This window comes from Antechinus flavipes, chromosome 3, assembly GCF_016432865.1.
Source record: "Antechinus flavipes isolate AdamAnt ecotype Samford, QLD, Australia chromosome 3, AdamAnt_v2, whole genome shotgun sequence".
Taxonomy (NCBI): Eukaryota; Metazoa; Chordata; class Mammalia; order Dasyuromorphia; family Dasyuridae; genus Antechinus; species Antechinus flavipes.
Window position 1 is genome coordinate 447,155,602 of NC_067400.1, and position 20,545 is coordinate 447,176,146.

The window sequence follows — 20,545 nt, forward strand, 5'->3', positions numbered from 1 at the left end:
AAGCTCCTTGAAGACAAGGACTTCCATTTTTGCTTCAGGATCCTCAGCACCTAATGCAGTACCTGGCACTGAGCAAATGCCATCTTTGCAGTCACCCAAGTTAGGGGCAAGTGGATGATGCAGAAGACAGAGCACTGAGCCTAGAGTTAAGAAGGTCTGAGTTCAAATTCAGCTTCAGATTCTCACTGATTGTATGACCCTGCACAAGTCATTTAACTTCTGTCTGCCTCAGTTTCCTCAGTTGTAAATTGAAGTTAAAAATAACATCCACCTCCAAGGGTCATCATAAGGATCAAATGAGATAATATTTGTAAAACACTTAATACAACATCTGGAATGGAGTAGGAAGTTTATAATGTTTGTCTCTTTCCTTTCTTCCAGGTTCTCAGTCCTGTAGTTATCCTACTACCTTCTTCCCCCGAGTCTCCAGTGGGTTCCCAAGTCTTGGTGATATCTCAGAACATCTCTTACAGCTGTCCTTCTCTCTTCTCAGGCACTTTCTCCTCCCCATCCTCCCAGTTCAAACCCTCATCACCACTTGCCAGAATGTTATAATAATCTCTTTGGTCTTCTTATCTCTAGTCTCTCTTTTTTTTAATAATCCATTTTCCACACATCTAACATGAACATTTCAGAAGACCATGTGACTATTTCTACTTTCAGGGGAAGCTATTGTCATTAGAAAAAATATCAACTCAATTTTTTTTATTTTAAAATTCTATTTGTCTTTCATATTATTTTAATTTCTAAATATATCATGCTACCATCCCCCCTTTTTTAAAAAAGAAATAAAAGAATAGTTCATCAAAGCTAATCCACAGACCATCCAAATGTTACAGCAGATGTGTTCAAACTACTTGTTTGGTATTTAATGTCCTACTTTTCTAAACTTGTTTCACATCATTCTACATCTTAAAATCTATAGTGTAAGCAACCTTGTCTATTAGCAGCATAGTGCAGTGGAAAGGGAACTGGATTTGGCTTCCAAGAAACTGAGTTCGAATGATCGATCACTTAACCTGCCTGGGACTTAGTTTCCTCATCTGTAAAATGAAGAAATTGGAGTATATTATCTGTGAGAACCCTTTCATTTCTTAATCTATGATCTTCATACATAACACTCAAATCTTATGCTGCAATGATTTGCCAGCCATTCCTGAAGCCTCTCCACCTCTACTTATCAGAAACCATTTCCCTTCAAGTTTAGCTCAAGTGACTTTTTTCTTTTTGTTAAAATAAAGCCTTTCCAGATTTACAGTTTTTTGGTTTTTTTTAACAGTTATTTGTTAGTGCACATATATATGTATATACACATACATACATAAATGGGGCTTTATCACACTTTAATATCATCAATGATATGGCCTAGTTTCAGATGTCATTACAAGTTTTTTTTTTTTCCCCCATGCCTTTACACTGGTTTCATTCACTAACTTCTCATTTTACTTTATCAGAAGCTGTTTGATTTTTTTGCTGATTTCCTGCTAAACACTAACCTGTTTGATTCTACCTTATTCTTTCTGTGTTGTTTAATATTTATTTTCTCATATATTTAGTATATATTTTCTTTGGGAAATGCCTACTTTTCCTCTCTTTTATCATAAATTCTATGATGGAGTGATCACATATTCCTAATAGAAATTCAGATTTTATATGTATATAGCCTATCTTTTAATCCTTTCAAATTCTTAGGTTATAGTAAATCAAGCTTCCAAGCCCTTCTTTTGAATTTATGTATCCTTTTGTATCTTTCTTCAGATTAATTATGACTTAACATATAGAGTACACTTTTCTGCCTCCTTAAATATGGTTTGTAGAAAATCTGAATATAATTTATAATCACACATCAGTTAAGAGAATAAGAAATAATAAAATTAAACAGCATTGATAATAAAAATAATTAAAACAGTTATATTTACTGTGAGACTCTGGACAAGTCACTTAACTCTAACTGCCTCAGCAAAACAAATAAACAAAAACAAAACCAGCTGTATTTGAAAAAGGTATGGAGATCCTTTTAATAGCAAATGTTTACATATGGTTATTTTAATTATTTGCAATGTATTCCTGTGTTAAATTTTTCCTTTTTCAAAGAGATATTCTTTAATAATGGTGATAGAAAGGTAGAAAGGAAAGAATATGTAAACTGTATTTCAAACTTTGAAGTAAATAATCAGATTATTGTAGTTAGCAGTTCTGTAAGTTGATGAAATACTATAAAAGTTAGCAAAGCAGTTTACAAATATGGAGGTAGATATTATCATCTTCATTTTTACAACTGAAAAACTGAATGACTTGCCCAGAATCACACAGCTAATAAATATGTGAAGCAGGATCTAGGATTCTTAAATCTAAGTCCATTGCTCTAGCCATTGTGTCATCTTGCTATTGCTTAACTCAGACGTTCAATTTACATTTGAGATATCTACTGCAGATCATTTTAACTTCTCTAGACTTTTACCTGTGTTATTATAAATAGAAATTTACTTAGAGTTTGAAGGGAAAAGTGAAAAGGTGTCATCTTGTCCATTCTCTCCTTTTACATGTCCTGGAGAAAAGAATTGAGTTGTCAGACATCACAGAACTAGATTTGGCTTTCATGTCTTAAAACCCCAGGTATGCTCAGCAAAAGATAGCATAGTAATTTCTTAAGCCTTCAGTTCTCTTCCCACACAGACTTCTTAGGAAGCAATGAGTTTCTCACTCCAGCAGTTCAAGATAGTTAAATCCAAAAAGTTTAAGTTAATTCAGAATACAAACTTACATCCCATAAAGTCCTTTAAAACACCATGAAAGGCGATGTACCACATTACCATTGCTTCTTGAGGACTTCGAGAGCTATAAAATCTTTTTCAATTATAAACTTAGAAATCACAAACTATCAATGTGGTTCTCTTGGTCAGTCCAGTATACAAGTAATTATCCAAGCTGGGCGCTTAAAATCCCTGCTTTTTAAAAAATGTTGATCTTAAAGTAATAAAGTCTTCCTTAGTAAATTCAAGGAAATTGATAGAAAAATACTTTAGGAACAAAAGTCAGCTCCAGGGAATTCTGAGAAGGTATACAGCCACAGTGAGTGATGAGTGGGATATACATTCTGTATTTGAAAAGGTGAATATCTAACTTTTAACATTAACAAATATTTTTTGCCCATTAAAGTATCTATGTTTAAAGCACCTTGAATTAAACTTAATATATATGCTTTCACCTTCAAGGAAATTGGAAGCTTTTAGAATATAAATTATAGGTTCCTAGGTAATAGCATTATATATTTTTACCCAAAAGAGACCTCTGAGATCATCTCCCTGGTTTCTTTTATTTATTAGATTAAAAAACAGGTCTGGACAAGTTAAATGATTTTTGGCTCAATGATGTATGATTGGCATTCAGGATTTGAACCCAGGTTCTCGCATTCCAAATTCTTTCCACTGTGCCATAAAGTTATTCAGTTTTTTTAATGTACACTTAGGCTTTCTGATTTAACGATCTTTGTCTAAGAAGAAAAATAATAAATGCATTATTTGGCAAAGACAAAAGAATCAGGTCCTTTAAGAAATAAGAAGTATATGGGAATTGGGTTTTATCTTTATGCTCCTAGAAATTAACAACCCTGGTGTATAATTTAATTTCTTGACTGAAAGAGAATATTATTGATCAGCTGAGGTTATGCACAGACTATTGGATTCTGGGAATTCTACTGATTATTGAATATGACTATATACAAATATATAATCTCTGATCTATGGGAGGGAAGCTGTCTTGATTGGCAGTTGATTCTTATTAATGCCCCAGAGATGAAAGAATTGACTCTGCTTTAAAGCTCATAATTTGAAACTAGTGCATAAAAATCTACATTCATAAATCTGTAACATTTTAGTATGTGCTCTAAGCAACTTTTGTCATTTAATTTTTTGAAAAAATATTTTTTTGAAGTTAGGAAATTGAAATTTCATGTATAAATATTTCTGAGTGAGGAAATTTCCTAGCATTATTTTTGTGAATTAAAAACATTTTTTATTTCAAAAGTTGGACCAAATGCCCCATCATAATCCCCTCCCAGTCATCTCTCTTCACAATTGCTTCTATTTTGCTACTAATTATTCATCTTTTCATTCAAAAACATATGTTAAGCACCTCTTATGTGTGTGAGGCATTATAGTTGGTCAAGGAAATTAAGATGAATGAGTTGGGTCCCATTCCTCAGAGAGTTTTTATTGTGCTTGGGAAGATAAAGCAAGAACTTTAACATAATTATTATAATGCAAATAATAATATAGCAAATGCTTTAGGTTCTTTTCTTTCCTCACCATGATAACTCTATTACTATGTCCTGTACTGTCAATTATGCTATCATATGACAAATCCATTCATAAAATATTACTGTAAAATGATTAAAAATATATTTATATTTGTACAAGCAAATATACACACATTTGTTGAATGGTTAAGAAACACATAAATGCTATAATAAATGGCAGCATATAAATAAATTATAGGTTCCTAGGTAATAGCATTATATATTTTTACCCAAAAGAGACCTCTGAGATCATCTCCCTGGTTTCTTTTATTTATTAGATTAAAAAACAGGTCTGGACAAGTTAAATGATTTTTGGCTCAATGATGTATGATTGGCAGTCATATATACAGGTTACACACCTGTGTATGATAAATAGCATATAAAATGCTATAATTAAAATAAACGTTGTTAGCAACATTAGACTCTGCTTAACCCACACCCTAGTTCTCATGGCTCTCAGCCTGGCAAGGTTAAGGCAGAAAAACGTACCTGGGCAATAACTAGGGAATGAAAACTCAGTTTTTAGGGGTAGACTTTGGGGTTTAGGCCAGCTGCCTTCTGTCCACAGCTCTTCCTGCACCAAAAAATATAAAATAAAAATATCACTTTACCTTGCAAAAGATAGGAAGTTTGCTTTTGGAAATGGGCATTCAAAGAGTTATAGTTTGTGAATTATTATCAAGTATTCCTCCAACCCTTCAGGATGATACATGCAGTGAACTGAGGAAGATGAAGATGTTTGAGGTGGGTGTATTTTGTGCTTGATTCAGCTGGGTATGGTATTCTGTTTTTTGCTGAGGAAATCATGCACTAATAAACTTGCATTATATTCAAATTATTCCCTAATTTGTCTGTCACATTGTGAATAAATTTACGATTCAAACAAACTTCATAGCGGAACCAAATACTTGAATACTTCAAGGATTTTTTGTCTCTTCCATTTGGATATTCCCTCCACCAATGCAGGTGACAACTCTTTGTTTTAGTGGACATATGATTTTATCAGTACAACAGATTATTTCAGTTCATGTATCAGTACAATAAATGTTATTTTAGAGTTACTATAGTAAAGAAACTTCATATAAAGACCAGCTTTCTATTGATAAGCCTTTCCAAACTTAGCTTGGCTTGTCAAGACCAAGAACTGGGCTTAGAGTTGTGGACAAGCAGAATGGCAAGTAGAAAGTCCCATCCCTCAAGAAGCTTAGACCTTTGCTACATGTTTAAGAAAAATAACAGAAGATATAAATCAAATCACCAGGCCAACACTTAAATTTTGTACCTTTAAGTTCTCTCTCAACTGGAAAAGCCTTAACAGTAATGAACTGGTGGTGGGCATTAGGTCTACGTAGAATTGATTGGCAAGTAGCTGCTAAGAAATTAGAGCTAGATAGTTGAGATTTTTCCTCTTGTAGAGAAAATTACTGCCCCATCAGAAATAGATTTTAAAATGATAGCATGTAGAAGAGAAAACTCAAGAGGTCCAGGAGACTCTTTAAGAGTGGAAGTGGATACTTGATGAGAAGTCAACAAAGAAAACAGAAGTAATATTCAAATAAGTAGAAGAACTGGCAGAATTAAGTGTTATGAAAGGCAATAGAGGAGAAAAAAGCATATTTAGGAGGGATGGCACAATCAATAATGTTAGTCTCCCATTTTTCCTCTTTTTATAAAAATAACTACTAACGTTTCTGAGCCACTTTAAAATGTGCAAAATCCTAGCAATAACACTGTGAGATCCGTGCTATTATCATCCCCATTTTTCTGATAAGAAAACTGAAGCCGAGAAAGGTGTGTAACCTGTAACAGTATTCACCCTCCATTCTTCCGGACCCTGGGACTTGTGTTGTATTCACTATGTCACACTGCCTCTCCCTCATCCTCAGAATAGCTGTTTTATTTATTTTCCCTAATATCTATAGCTAACCATACTGTCTCATGAAAGCTCTTTTCCTCTTGTGAGGCAGGATCCAATTTGAGTTGATCCCTGTTGGTTAAATATCATGTCACAGAATTTAGGAGAAAGTTCAGTTTAAATTTGTGAAAAGTCAGTAAATTACAGAATTTTTTAAAAAAAGAGATGTCAGTTTGTTGTTGTTGTACAGTCATTTCAATTGTACCTCACTGAGATCATTTAGGACCATTTTACAGATGAGGAAACTGATACAAACAGGATTAAGTGACTTGTCCAGTCAATGTCTTCCATTCAATCTTCCTGTCTCCACACCTGGTACTCTATTGCGCCACCCAGCTTTGTTACTTTCAAATTCATAAAATAAAATCAATAAGCATATTAAGCACCTAGCACATGGAAGACAGAAAGTATATTAGTAGTGTTGTAGATTTTTAAAGGAGTTTTGATTATAGAATCATGTTTCTAATTGAAAGGACTTGAGAGCATTTAGTTGAACACAGCAGAATCTTATGGATGAATGAAGTGAGACTAAGTAATTTATCCAGTTACAGAGCTACTGTTTATTGAAGAGATTAAAATGTTTTGTAATAAGCATATAAATTATATATGTATTCCAACTAGCATTTCTTACTGCATAAAATAATTTATTCTTTAAATGTGTTTTAAAACATTTCCCCAAAAATTTTATTCACCATAGTGTTAAGAGTTCTGCTTTTTTTTTTTTTTTTAGAAAAAATCTAAATGGAAGAGTAAACTTCAGCCTAATCCATATAATTTTTATCGTAGTTTATGTATTAGTGGAAATCAATGAGGTTTCACCATATTATCCTAATTTTAGATTGGGCAGCACCTAAAGCGTGTCATTCTCCTTCCATTCTAGATAAACTAAGCTGAATTTGGAATTTTAGAATATTGATTTTTATCATTTTAACTGGATGTTTCTCCTCTCCAGATTTGGCAAAAAGAAAAACATGCACTTGCTGTTTGTTTTTATAATCCCTGAAAATTTTGAAGGTATGTGCCATTCTGGTAGACTCTTTATTTTCTTACCAAATGAAAATTGCTAGATCAATATTTAATCCAAAGATTCTTAGATTGTATTTCAGGCCACGGAGCAGATATTATTTTAACAGAGCCACTAACGATGGAAAAAATGAGTATTGTTCTAAATTACTGGAAATCTTTCTTCTCAAAAAATGGTAAGTGAAAAATATATTTCCAGAGGCTTAAAACATATTATATCTTTAAAGCATTATCTAGTGTTCTGATATAGGTATCTTATCAGTGTTTGACATTTATATATAAATATTCATAGTACATTAATATTGTACACTATGACAGAGTTATAAAGCTAGAAGCTTACTAAAAAGGATCACAGATATCTTTTAAACCAGTCCCTTCATTTGTCAGATGAGCAAACATAACCTTATAGAACAAGGGTTCTTAATTCATCATGCATCAGGGACAAAATAGGAGTCCATTCTCAGAATCATTTTTTTTAATGTACAAAATAAAATACGCAGCATTACCAAAAATTATACTGAAATAAGTTATAAAATATTTCTTAGCCAGAGATTAACTGGCTTCTCTAAAGCGCTAGAGTAAATTAGCGATCAATCTGGGAACCAGATTTCTGGTTCAATGTGTTTTATACTACATTATACTACATACTACATTATTATACTTTCGAATAGGGTAGCTTAAAATAAATTTCACGATACCAAAAATGCTGTTGTGATTGTATACCACCTAAGTGTAACTGTGGTTCAGAAGTCCAGACACCCGGCTTATAGGAACTAGAATCCCTTTTTTCAATAGGATGGAGTTATTCCCAAAATCTCTCCCTGAATAATTTCTTGTCAGCATATATCTTGCTTTCAAATCTCAACATATTTGGGTAGAGGGCTGCATATAGAAGATAGCCTTTACTTATTTCACCCCACAAAAAAGGATGCAGAAAAAACTAAAGAACTTACAGGAGCCCAGAACAGTCACAATATTTTCCTTCCCTGTTTTCTAACCGAGGACTTATATAGGACTCCCACTTTATGGTGCAACCCTATTGATTTGGAATCTCGTTGGAGGGAAACTTGGTTTATTAGAAAAGCAACTACTTTCCCACATGTCCTGTATCATTTTAGTAATACATGGCAAGAGTAGAAGGTACAATCCAGATTTTGCTCTTTTGAGACCTCATGGTTCAGTCCCTTTTTGATCTTTGATTCATGAGCTATAACCACTGCTAGTTAGAGTTGGGGTTCAAAACACTTGCCACACCTTTAAAAGACTAGCCATGAAATTCCCCTTTCTACCACTTCGGCTCTTCAGCCAAGAGGTTCCATTGCTGCCTTTCTGTGCTACATTCTTGAGATTGAAATGGCGATAGTTTTATTGGAATTGAACAAAGGAAGGGAGACTTTCTCCCTCACTTTTCCTCAAAATTCAGGGATCCAGAACTCCGTGGGTTGTGCTCAGCTGTCACTAAATTTCAGCTCTGCTTCCATTTATAAGCCCATTTCTGATCCATGCCTACTATGTGCAAAGCTATGTTCTGAGCATATAAAGTCTGTCTTCAAATATCTGATATTCTAGGGTACAACTTAGAGCTACAATAGCCTAATCTGATCGAATTAGATCTGATTCTGACACATCCTCCATGGAGATGTTCATATCTCCTAAAGAACCACAGGGACCTTCACACGTAAAGTGATCAACAGTGACTTCATCCTAATTCCTTAAGCTTTTTTTTTTTTTTTTTAACTCCTTAAGCTTATAAAGCTGTATTGTCAGGTAAAATATGTAGTCTTCTGCATATGCACATTAATGTTTTTTGTCAATTTTTGGACATCCATTCTTTAGTCTTTAAAATCTTTATATCTTTAAAGATATAAAATATTTGTATCTACAATATGCCAGACACTGTGCTAAGTAAGCACTTTATAAATATTATGCCATCTGATCCTCATGCACTTTGAGGAAATCATTATCTCCATTTTACTGTTAAGAAAACTGGGACGCAGAAGTTAAGTGATTTTTACCTGGTCACACATCTAGTAAGTGTTTAACCAGGGTTTGAACGCAGGTCTTTCTGCTCCAAGCTCAACACTATCCACTATACTAGCTGCCAAAATGCAATGAATAAATGCTATGTCAGTGTAAATTTATATAAGTAAATATTAAGTATAATCTTATCAATTCCCTACATTATTATAATGCTTTGTGATTTTCAAAACACCTGAATATAGGGGCAGCTAGGTGGCACAATGGATAGATCACCAGCCCTGAAGTCAGGAGGACCTGGGTTCAAATTTGATCTCAGACACTTAACACTTCCTAGCTGTGTGATCCTGGGCAAGTTATTTAACCCCATTGCCTCAGAAAAAAAAAAAAGACCTGAATATACAATGTCTCATTCATTCTCTTTAGGGTCAGCAGGTTAAGATTCAGCCTCATTTTACATTTTAGGAAATTCTGGTTTCAAGAAAGTTAACCAATTAGTGAAAATAAGAATTAGAATTCAGGTTTCCTGATTCCTTTGTTTTTACTGAAGTTGTTATCTAAATGGTATAATGTTTTATTTGCCATTTTGATTTATATGAAGAACAGCTTTCAGACTTTATCTCTGCTAATACCATTGATTACCAACATCTATTGATAATCTTTCCAAGCCTGGGGTCCCTAAGTTAGGAAAACCTCACAATCAAAAGTGATATTTGCACATCTTCTTGAAAAACCACAGACATAGGATAGGAAGAAAGAGATTAATTTAATTTGTTTTCTAGTTTCCAGATAGTACAGTACTTAAATGGCTACCCGGTCCTTTAATTTTTCTGAACACGATTATAGAACCCATTTGGTAACATTCCAGGGTCTTGCAAACTTCCCAGTCTCCAAAGCACTTCCTAGAAATGGCTAACCACTGACCAAAAGCCTCTTCCTCAAGACCCTTCTCATAAATGGCAATACAACAGCTGCTTTCTAGCACCTGTCCAATGTCCTTTCACATTTATAACTCATTCTTGTACAACAGGAGTTGATCTCATCTTTGCTCTTGGGCAAGGCAGCTGCAGCACATCTTTCAAATGTCATATTTTGATGGTGCAGCTGTTCATTGCAGACTCATGCACATTTTTACCCTCTCAAGACACTTACCTGAAAACCAGAGCTTGATTTTTTTCTGGATGCATTACTTATTTGGGTATACCACTCCTTCAGCTGTTATAGGGTTACTCTAGATAGAACTTAGCTGGAAGATATCCAGTTGTAACATGTAGCATACTGTTTGTTTTTCTTTGTATGTCTTGTATTATTTCATGCTCTATTCATTCTGATTCATTTAAATGTTCTTGTAGAAAAAAATTTTGTAGGCTTCTTTTGATTTAAAAAAGCATTATATCATTAAGCTCCATTGAATGAAAAGTGACAGCTGCTTTCCAAATTAGTATTTCTGCATTTGATTAGTAGCCATTCTGTCAGTTTTTTTTTCCCTGAGTAAAAAGAGGCTATATTGTTCTCTTTTAAATTTCAGCTAAGGATGAAAATATATTCAGAGGGGAAGACTCCAGATCATCCCTACAGAGATCCTTTAATGCAAGCCCACGAGATGGTTCCACTGATCTAGTCCCTCATAGGTCAGTTTCTTGTGCTTAAAAAATTTATATATGATTTCAATCAAATTTAAATATTTATTTAACAAATATTTATTGTACTTTCTGTAATAGTACTTTTTCAAGAGTCAGAGGACCTAGGTTAAAATCCTAACTGCCAACTAAACTACCTCTGTATACTTGCATGAGTAAACCTCTCTGAGCCAGTTTCTTTATCAATAAAATAAAGAAATTGTGGAGACTGTGATTCTCGCACAAATGCTCAGAATAAGCCAAGGGTATATCATAACTGAAAAAAAACTAACATAATTTAAAACTGCATAAATAGAAATTTAGTGTTTAGACCAATCAAAACGATGGTCACAGTTGTATTTTGAACTGATTAGCACCTGTAATATTGGATTGAGCTCTGGGAATGGTGACTATATATTTTTTAAAGTTATAGATCATCTCAGTGCTGGTGATAGGATAGTGAGAAAATCATGCAATGGTATAATTAATCATTTAATAACCATCGAAGGAATTAAAGTCATTAAACTTGGAGAAAAGAGAACGTCAGGTGATATGGAACATGCTAGTTGTCTTCAAGTGTTTGAAATACTATTTTATGGAATAGAGTTGAAACCAAAGGTATACCCAATAAATAACAGATTTCACTTCCATTTTAGGAAGAACTTTCTCATAGGGCTATTAAAAAAAAAGGAATGGGCTACTTTATGAGATAGCTCCTTCAAAGATTTGATAAACATTTTTCTAGGATGATTAGTGACAACACTAATTATACTTCACATTTTTCTATTGCTTTATTATTTTCAAAAATATTCATATTTACACAATCTTATTTCAGTCAATTATAAGCACTTATTAAATATTTACTATGTTTCAGGCTCTATGATAAACACACAGAGAATACATAGACAAAAAAATGCAAGTCTATGCTGTTAGGGGAATTTGAATTATAATGGGAGCACATATAAATACATATAAAATGAATACAACATGGTTTTGGGAAGAGCTACACAAATAACTGGGGGATCAGAATAGAAAATGTGGGACTTGAGCAGAATTTTAAAGGAAACTAGGGATTTCAAGAAATGGAGGTGAAGAGGGGCTATGTTCCAGCCTTGGGGGACAGCCAGTGCAAAGACAGGGAGACAGGACAGAAGATGGGGAATCACATATAAAACTGAGAAGACCTGTTATGGTTGGATTGCAAAAGTGTGAGAGTAAAATGTAAGAAACCTGAAAAGGTAAGGAGGAACTACACTTTTAAACATCAAATAGAAGAGTTTTATATTTGTTCCTAAAAGCTTTAGGCAACCCCTGAATTTTGTTGAGTGGAAGGGAAGGACTTGGATGAATCTGTACTTTTAGAAAATTACTTTAGGAGCAATATGTGGAGGATGAATTGAAGTAAGTGAAGACTTGAGGCAAGAAAACCAAATAGGCCTTTGCAATTGTCCAGATGACAAGAATCACTAAAATCTTACATGTAGAAAGAATAAGGGATGAATGCTGCAATTCTGTGTAGAGATTTAATGTGTGATAAAATGCCAGGTCAAAGAAGGCATTGAGCTAAGAAGATTCACTGCTCTTGACTCCACGGCCAACTATGAGGGCATTAGATTGCATACTGGGCCTTCAGGCAGGAAAACTTGATTTCAGATGTGACTTCAGACACTAGCTGTGTGACTCTGAGCAAACCACATAATCTCTGTTGGCCCTTAGTTTCCCCAACTGTAAAGTGGGAGTAATAATAGCCCCTGTCTCCTAGGGTGGTTGTGAAGCTCAGAGGAGATAACATATATAAAACATTTAGCATGGTGCCTGCCAGGGCACATAGTAAGCAATTAATAAATGCTTATTCCCTTTCCCTTCAGGTAATAGGGAAGTTTTAATGAAGAATGGATCGGTAGAGGAAAAGAAAATGAACATGAGGATTCAAAATATGAAACAAATTTCCATTTCAAAAAAACCTATATAATAGTCTATTTTGTATTCAGAGCTATCCATCTTTTCTTTACTTCCTTGTAGGTTTTTTTGTTGTTCTCTGCTGTGAACTTTTTAGTTTATTCTTTTTTTTCTCTTACCTCTCAAGAAGGTTACAATTAAGCATGAATATATTTATATATATGGAAAGAGAGAGAAATAGCTATAGTTAGACATACACATATGCACATATATATACATAATATACATACTTTAACATACATATACATCTATATTTACATATGAATATTCACAGACATCTATGTAAGGCTATATTATGCTTATTTGTACTCTGTTTCTCTGAAGGTGGATAGAATCTCCTTTATAAATTCAAGTCTTTCCATATTTTTCTAAATATACCAATTCAACATTTCCTACACCACAGCAATATTCCAACTTTATAATACCTAATTATTTAAAATAGTTTAAAACAATATTAATATGGCTGGCATGTAGTATAGTTTCCCTATTTTTCTCTTTGGATTAAATTTATTTTAGCTTTAACTTTGAGATCAGTGTTTATATTTCCTATCCTTGCTGACTACTCAGCTTTACTTCTATCCCCACCACCTTACCTTGCTTTTACTTAATCTGTCTCCCCAGGATCTCTTCCTTATCCTCTCCCCTCACTCTTTCCTGCCCTCTTTTATCCCACTTCTGTTCATCTACACACCTTATTCTGTTCTCACTAATCTATACGTATGACTTATTTGTTTCATTTATTTTTATTTTTATTGAAGTTTTTTATTTTCAAAACATATGGAAGGATCATTTTTCAACATTGACCCTTGACCCATTGACCAAAACACAAGGTTTTGTGTTCCAGTTTTCCCCCCTTCTGCTCATCCCCTCTCCTATATGGTAAATAATCCAATATATGTTAAACACGATAAATATACATATATGTAGATCAAATATAGGCATATATATTTATACAATTATTTTGCTGCACCAGAAAAATCTGATCAAAAAGGTGGAAAAATAAAAAAATAAAATTCAAGAAAACAAGAACACAAGAGGTGAAAACAAAAAGAAGTGATCCACACTCAGTTTCCACAGTTCTCTCTCTGGATGTAGATGGCTCTTCATCAATTATCATTGGAACTGGGCCAAATCATCTCATTGTTGAAGAAAGCCAGGTCCATTGGAATTGATCTCATAATCTTGTTGTTGCCATGTAAATGATCTCCTGGTTCTTCTCATTTCACTTAGCATCAGTTCATGTAAGTCTCTCCAGGCCTCTCTGAAATCATCCTGCTGATTGTTTCTTATAGAACAATAGTATTCCCTAACATTTATATACCATAAATTATCCAGCCATTCTCCAACTGATGGGCATCCACTCAGTTTCCAGTTTCTAGCCACTACAAAGAGGGCTGCCACAAACATTTTTGTACATATGGGTCCCTTTCCCTCCTTTAAGATCTCTTTGGGATATAAGCCTAGTAGAAACACTGCTGGGTCAAAGGGCATATATATCTCTTTTTTTAGTCATAGGTTTCATGTAGTACAATAATTATAAATTATATTTCTCAATCTGTTTTCCAGTTTATTTTTCAAGAATACATTTCACATTTTCTTCAAATTTTTCACTCTTTTGACTTTTTAATTCTTTTTTTTTTTTTTTGATATTTCATGGAATCATTAGCTTCCACTTTGACCAATTCTAATTTTTTTAAGTATTTTTGTTCAATGAGATTTTATACTTCTTTTATCGTTATCTTCTTTTCATAATTTTCTTACATTGTTCTTATTTCTTTCCCTAATGTTTCTTGTACCACTTTTATTTGAGTTTATTTATTTATTTTTGCTTTCTTTTTAGTGCTTTAGATCTTCTAGGAATTCTTTTTGGGCTTGTATCTAAACTGCCTTTTTCTTTGAAGCTTTGCTTGCAGATGTTGTAAAGTCATTGTCTTTCTGCATTTGTGCCTTGAGCTTCCCTGTGTCTAAAGGTTTTTATGGTTAAGTACTTTTTTGTTGTGTGCTCATTTTTCCAGACTATTTCTTGACTTTAGATTTTATATTAAAGTTGGGCTCTGTTCACTGGAAGTAGGGGAGGGTGGGTGACTAGATTTGAAGGCTGTAGTGTTATGATTTGGGAAGAGCTCTAGTCACATTCCTCCTGGTCTACAAGATCCTCTGCATCTTCACAACCGTAGATCATAACTTCTCCTCTTTGCCCTGGAACTGTGGCCCCAAACTGGGTAATGGGGCTAGCCATTTCTGCTAGCACAGGGAATACTCTGTAATATCTTTCTGACCAGATGTTTAGGCCCTTCCCATCCTCAGGCACTGAAAGTTTTTGCTGCCACTGGGGGTGCCCTTCTAGGCCCCTGTGTGAGTTGCCCAGCCAGCCCCAATCTTAGTATCTGCAGACTTCTTTTTCAGTCCTCCTAAGCTGGAAAGATGAAATATTAAAATAATGTGACCTTTATTTTTGGTTTTCTCCCTAGAATTTGATTTGAGACATTTTTTAAAAAGTTAGTTTGAATTTTAGCTAAAGAGAGCCTAGCAGAAATATTTAATGCTCTCCAGTAGCATATTCTTGTTACCTTTTCTCCCCTTTACCTCTGCCCCACCATTCCCCCAAATTCTGTTTTTTTTCCTCATTTAACTTGCTCAGTACTTCTTGAACACATTCAGGTTCTGAAGGGACCCTTGCTTCTTCTCCCCCATTAAAATATTAGCATAATATTATATAAAACTTCTTCAAATTGCTCAAATAATTACCTTTCAGAATTTCTGTTGACTCATGTTTGTGTTTTAAAGCTACTCCTCACCTCAGATCTTTTTCAACGGCAGTTCTTGAAAGTTTCTTTTCATTAAAGGTCCATTTTTCCCCTCTACAAGATTATATTCATCTTTGCAAAGTAAGTTATTTTTGGTTGTAAGTCCATAGGTTTTGCCCTTTGGAATATTGTATTTTAAGCTCTCCTGTTTTATAGTAGAAGCTACCAGGTTCATATTATCCTGACATAATTTCCTTAGTATTTAAATTTCTTCTTTATAATGCCTATTGTAGTTTTTTTAATTCTGAATTTTTGTTATGACATTCCTAAAACTTTTCTGTCTTCCTTCTTCTTACCTCATAAGAAAAGGGATCAGGGAATGTTTTCCGTTTTCATTTTGCCCTCTGGTTCTAAAAAATCTGGACAGTTTTCAGGAAGAAATACAGTATTTAGGCTTTTTATAAATTACAGAGTTTTCAATGATTCTTAAATTTTCTTTCTTTGAGCAATTTTCCAAGTTAGCTGCTTATAATACTAGATGTATTATTTTCTTCTTCTTTTCAGTCATTTTATTTTGAGCTAACATTTCTAACTCAAATGAAATCATTGAAATATGTTTGATTTATTGTGTTTTTCAGAGATTCCACTCCTTGGCTAAGATTTGCCACTTTCTATTCCAAACTATTTTTTCTGCTTGCCATTCTTTCAGTTTTATTAATCTCTCCTTTGATTTTCAGAATTTCTAATTTGGTATTTTATTGGGGTTTTTAATTTGTTCCTTTTCTAGCTTTTTAGTTGTATGTTCAATTCACTGATCTTTCTGTATCTTTTTCATATATACATTTAAAGATATAAAATTTCCTCTAAGAACTGCTTTGGCTGAATATGATAAGTTTTGGTATATTGTCTTATTATTGTTCTCTTTGATGAAATTATTAATTGTTAGTATGATTTATTGTTTGACCCACTCATTTTTTTGGATTAGATTATTTAATTTCCAATTAGTGTGTATGTATATTTTTCCAGTTACATGTAAAACATTTGTTTTTAAAACTTTGACTTCCAGATTCTTTCCCTTCCTTTTTCCCCAATTGAGAAGAAGTACATGAAGTTATGCAAAACATTCAATGAGTTTTTTGTCTATCTTTACATGTAATTTTTATTGCATCATGATCTGAAAAGGATGCATTTAATATTTCTGCCTTTCTGCCTTTGATTGTGAAGTTTTTATAGCCTATACATAGTTTTTGTGTAGTTACCCTGTACCACTGAGAAAAAAAAATATGTCTATATGTGTGTGTGTGTATATATGTATATATATATACATACACACACACACACATATATATACATATATATATATATTTTTTTCTATCCCCATTCAGCTTTCTCCAGATATCTATCATATCTAACTATTCCAAAATTCTACAAATCTCCTTAACATCTTTCTTATTTGTTTTGTGTTTAGATATATCTGTTCTAAGAGGAGGAACTTGAGGTCCCTCGCTACTATAGTTTTGCTGTCTTTTTCGTCTTGTAACTCACTTAGCTTCTCTTAGAATTTGGATGTTATACCATTTGGTGTATGTATGTGTGTTTGTATGTATATATACTAAATATATATAGACATACATATACACACGTGTGTATGTGTACATATATGTAGATGTATACATGTATATGTAGATGGGTATATATATATTTAATACTTCATTGTAGTACCTTTTAGCAAGATGTATTTTTCTTCCTTATTTCTTTTAATTTGTTGTATTTTTGTTTTTGCTTTGAGATCAAGATTTCTACCCATTTTTTCTTTTACTTCTCTCCATCTCATTACATTTCACAAGTATTTCCCATTCTAATTCTCCACCCTTGATTAGCAGGCTCTCTGTTCTTGCTGTGCTTTTGAGTAAAGTAGTTAGTCCGGCTTTGTCTTACCTAGAATTAACAAGGGTCTTTTCACTAACTTAGAGTTCTCAGGATTTACCTCTCCATAGTTAAAACAGAAAACTGTATTAGGGCCCTCTAAGGCACTTGGATACCCCTGCACTTTTGGGAGTCCCATTCTAAGTGTTGCTGTACCCTTTCATCATTGATATTCCTCGAGACATCTCAGGCCCCCATTTTGAATTTTTTTTGGTTGTTGTTTTTAACCTTTCTGTAGCTTTCTCTGGGGACATCCTCTGAGTATTGGTTGCATAGAATCTGACAGGACATAGGACTCGTCATTGGTTATTCTGGGAAGTTGAGCTTCCAACTGGGAGGCAGAATAGTCAGAGGAAGTAGAACCTGAGTTGAATTTTGAAGGAAGGAAGGAACTTCACATACATACATGAGCCTTCCTCATAAGCAATGTTCTATATAACATTTAGCAGATTTCCATTTTTATTCTTAATAAATTTCTAAGGATTTCTTTAAGTAGAACATAAGAATATCCATTAGATAAAACGGTAACACAGCCATCCATGGACCCTTCAAAAAATGGTTATATAGCTATTTGTATTCTCATTGAATATAGTAATATATAAATCACAGTTTGTACTTGTCACGTTTCTGAAAATTTTTGATAACATCGATAACAGTGCTTTCAAATTTATTGGGAGACAACTAATGAATGATTTTAGAGTTGACTATACTTTTACCCTAAGCCAGTGAAGATAACCTAAGAGGGTGATTTGAGTATCTCAGATTTTAAATTGCAAAGGTTTCCCATTCATGGACATGTTTCAAGATTTTAATTTCTGAATTAGAAAAATAAGTTTTCTGATACTATTTATAATCAGAGATTGGGGAAAAGCTTGAAAAGCATTGAATTTTTTACTATTATATCATCATTTGCTGCTGCTTTTTTGATCAAATGGCTAGTCTGTAAAATCTCTTTAAGTAAATGCTAGGGCTTGGGGAACAAGATTATTGTCTTTTTTTTCACATGGCAGGTTATCTCTATTGAAAATTTCACACTAATATGGAAATTAATAGTTAATTATTCTTTGTGATTTGTATAACTTGAACTAAAGGCATTATTAAAATTAGATTGTAAATTTCTTGAGGGAAGATTATATTTTCTGATGTGTTTTTTTTAATTTGTGTTCTATTGGGGTTTTTAATTTGTTCCTTTTCTAGCTTTTTAGTTGTATGTTCAATTCACTGATCTTTCTGTATCTTTTTCATATATGCATTTAAAGACATAAAATTTCCTCTAAGAACTGCTTTGGCTGAATATAAGTTTTGGTATGTTGTCTTATTATTGTTCTCTTTGATGAAATTATTAATTGTTAGTATGATTTATTGTTAACCTTTCTGTAGCTGATCAGATGATCAGTAAATGTTGAGTGAATAAAATTTAAAATGTACTGAATTTTCCAGTGATTAGGAATAAACCAAGAAAGAGAATGTATAATTTTCTTCTGTTTATTTTTCTTATTAGTTCATGATATGCTAATCATTCTCTTCTTCCCACTTGTCCATAATGGCTTTATCTTTCTAATAGAATATGTGCTATTATACAATAATAAAAAACAATACCTAATAAGGAAATAAATGAGAAATAATTGGGAAATGGCATGTTCAGTTAATTAAATATTTACTGAGTTTCAATTACCATGATGTGGTAGTATTTTAGAAATATTTAAGTAGAAAAGTTCTTTTTGAAATAAGTACTATGTTATTTGAAATGTATAATATTGAAAAAAATACAAACTGTGTCCTTTAAGTTTTATGTTGGTTTGTTAGGTTATTTACTTATTCCTTTGACTCTTTATGATTTATTTTTCTTTTGTTTCTAGTTCCAATTCATTAGGAGACAACCCTGAAGTTGGACAAAAGACTTCATTGTCTGATTCCAGAAAAAATAAAAAGATTTCTCTTCTTCACTCAAGCAAAGAAAAGCTGAGAAGGTGAATTTATACATAGTTATACTACTGTTCTCTTTGTAGCAAAAAACTTAAAATTTATGGTTTGCATAATTCAATTGATAATACTCTATAAAAATCATTTTTGTTATTGAATAGAGGTCTAATGCCTAATGGACTAAAGAGTGGTTCAATCAGTGGTTTTGTTTAAGGACCAGAAATACTGAATTTTAAGAGAAATCTGTTTGCTGAATTGTAAGGTTGTAAAGGAATAATAACAGCCTTCGCCATCTTCTCTTTCTCTTCCTCTCCCGCTCTCTCAAAAAAGGTTACAGAGGAAGCAAGCAGACTGAGTTTACCCTCTCTGGCCACAGAATAAAACTACCCATTCTCAAAAGTGGCAATATGAAATTGATTGGCATTGATGGATTGATAAATACATATATATATATATATTTATGTTGATAATATACACTGACAAACATATTTAAAATATAATTCCAACCCTCCCAAATTCAAAAAAATCATATGTATGTTTGTACATGTATAAAATGTCAAATATATGCCAATCATTGTACTAAGGATACAAAGAAAAGTTTTTCCTTTAGTGTCTGCTCTTGAGTTCACAATCTAATGGGGGACACAGCATACAAATAATTATTTACAAACAAGATACATACAAGGTAAATTAAAGATAGAAGAGAGGCACTAGAACTTAAGAGGAATTGGGAGAGGCTTGTAGTAGAAAATGAGATTATATTTGGATCATGAATTAGGAAGTCCACAAGTCAGAGATGAGATAACATATTCACATCAATCTCACATCAATGCCAATGTTTAATTCATTATTCGCTGTTTTGTGGGGTTTTTAGAGTTAGTGGTTATGACAAAGATAGATGAAGCAAGAGTAAAAGGATTGGACTATATTAATGAAGTGATATTTTTTGAAAATTCAAGTCATATTATTAGCATTCTTTCAAGATTAGCATCCTCATGCAGTTTACCTTGCTTCCCACCCATGAAAACAAATCAATACTGACCAAACTGTTCAAAGAAGATAAAACTAGAACTATCATGAACATCCAGCTGCCTACCCCAACTGATCTGAAATCCAAAGTATTATTTATTTCAGGAAATTTGTATCAGCACAAGAAGAA

The 20,545-nt window shown here is 33.0% G+C and overlaps 1 protein-coding gene across 1 annotated transcript in view; it reads left to right on the forward strand.

Moving 5' to 3' along the window:
* Window positions 1–20,545, forward strand: part of SOHLH2 (spermatogenesis and oogenesis specific basic helix-loop-helix 2) — a 75,132-nt gene that overhangs the window by 11,966 nt on the left and 42,621 nt on the right. The window contains exons 3-6 of the mRNA XM_051990674.1: window positions 7,165–7,226; window positions 7,307–7,411; window positions 10,741–10,843; window positions 19,323–19,433. Coding sequence (XP_051846634.1) covers window positions 7,165–7,226; window positions 7,307–7,411; window positions 10,741–10,843; window positions 19,323–19,433 — 381 coding nt within the window. The remainder of the gene's footprint in view (window positions 1–7,164; window positions 7,227–7,306; window positions 7,412–10,740; window positions 10,844–19,322; window positions 19,434–20,545) is intronic.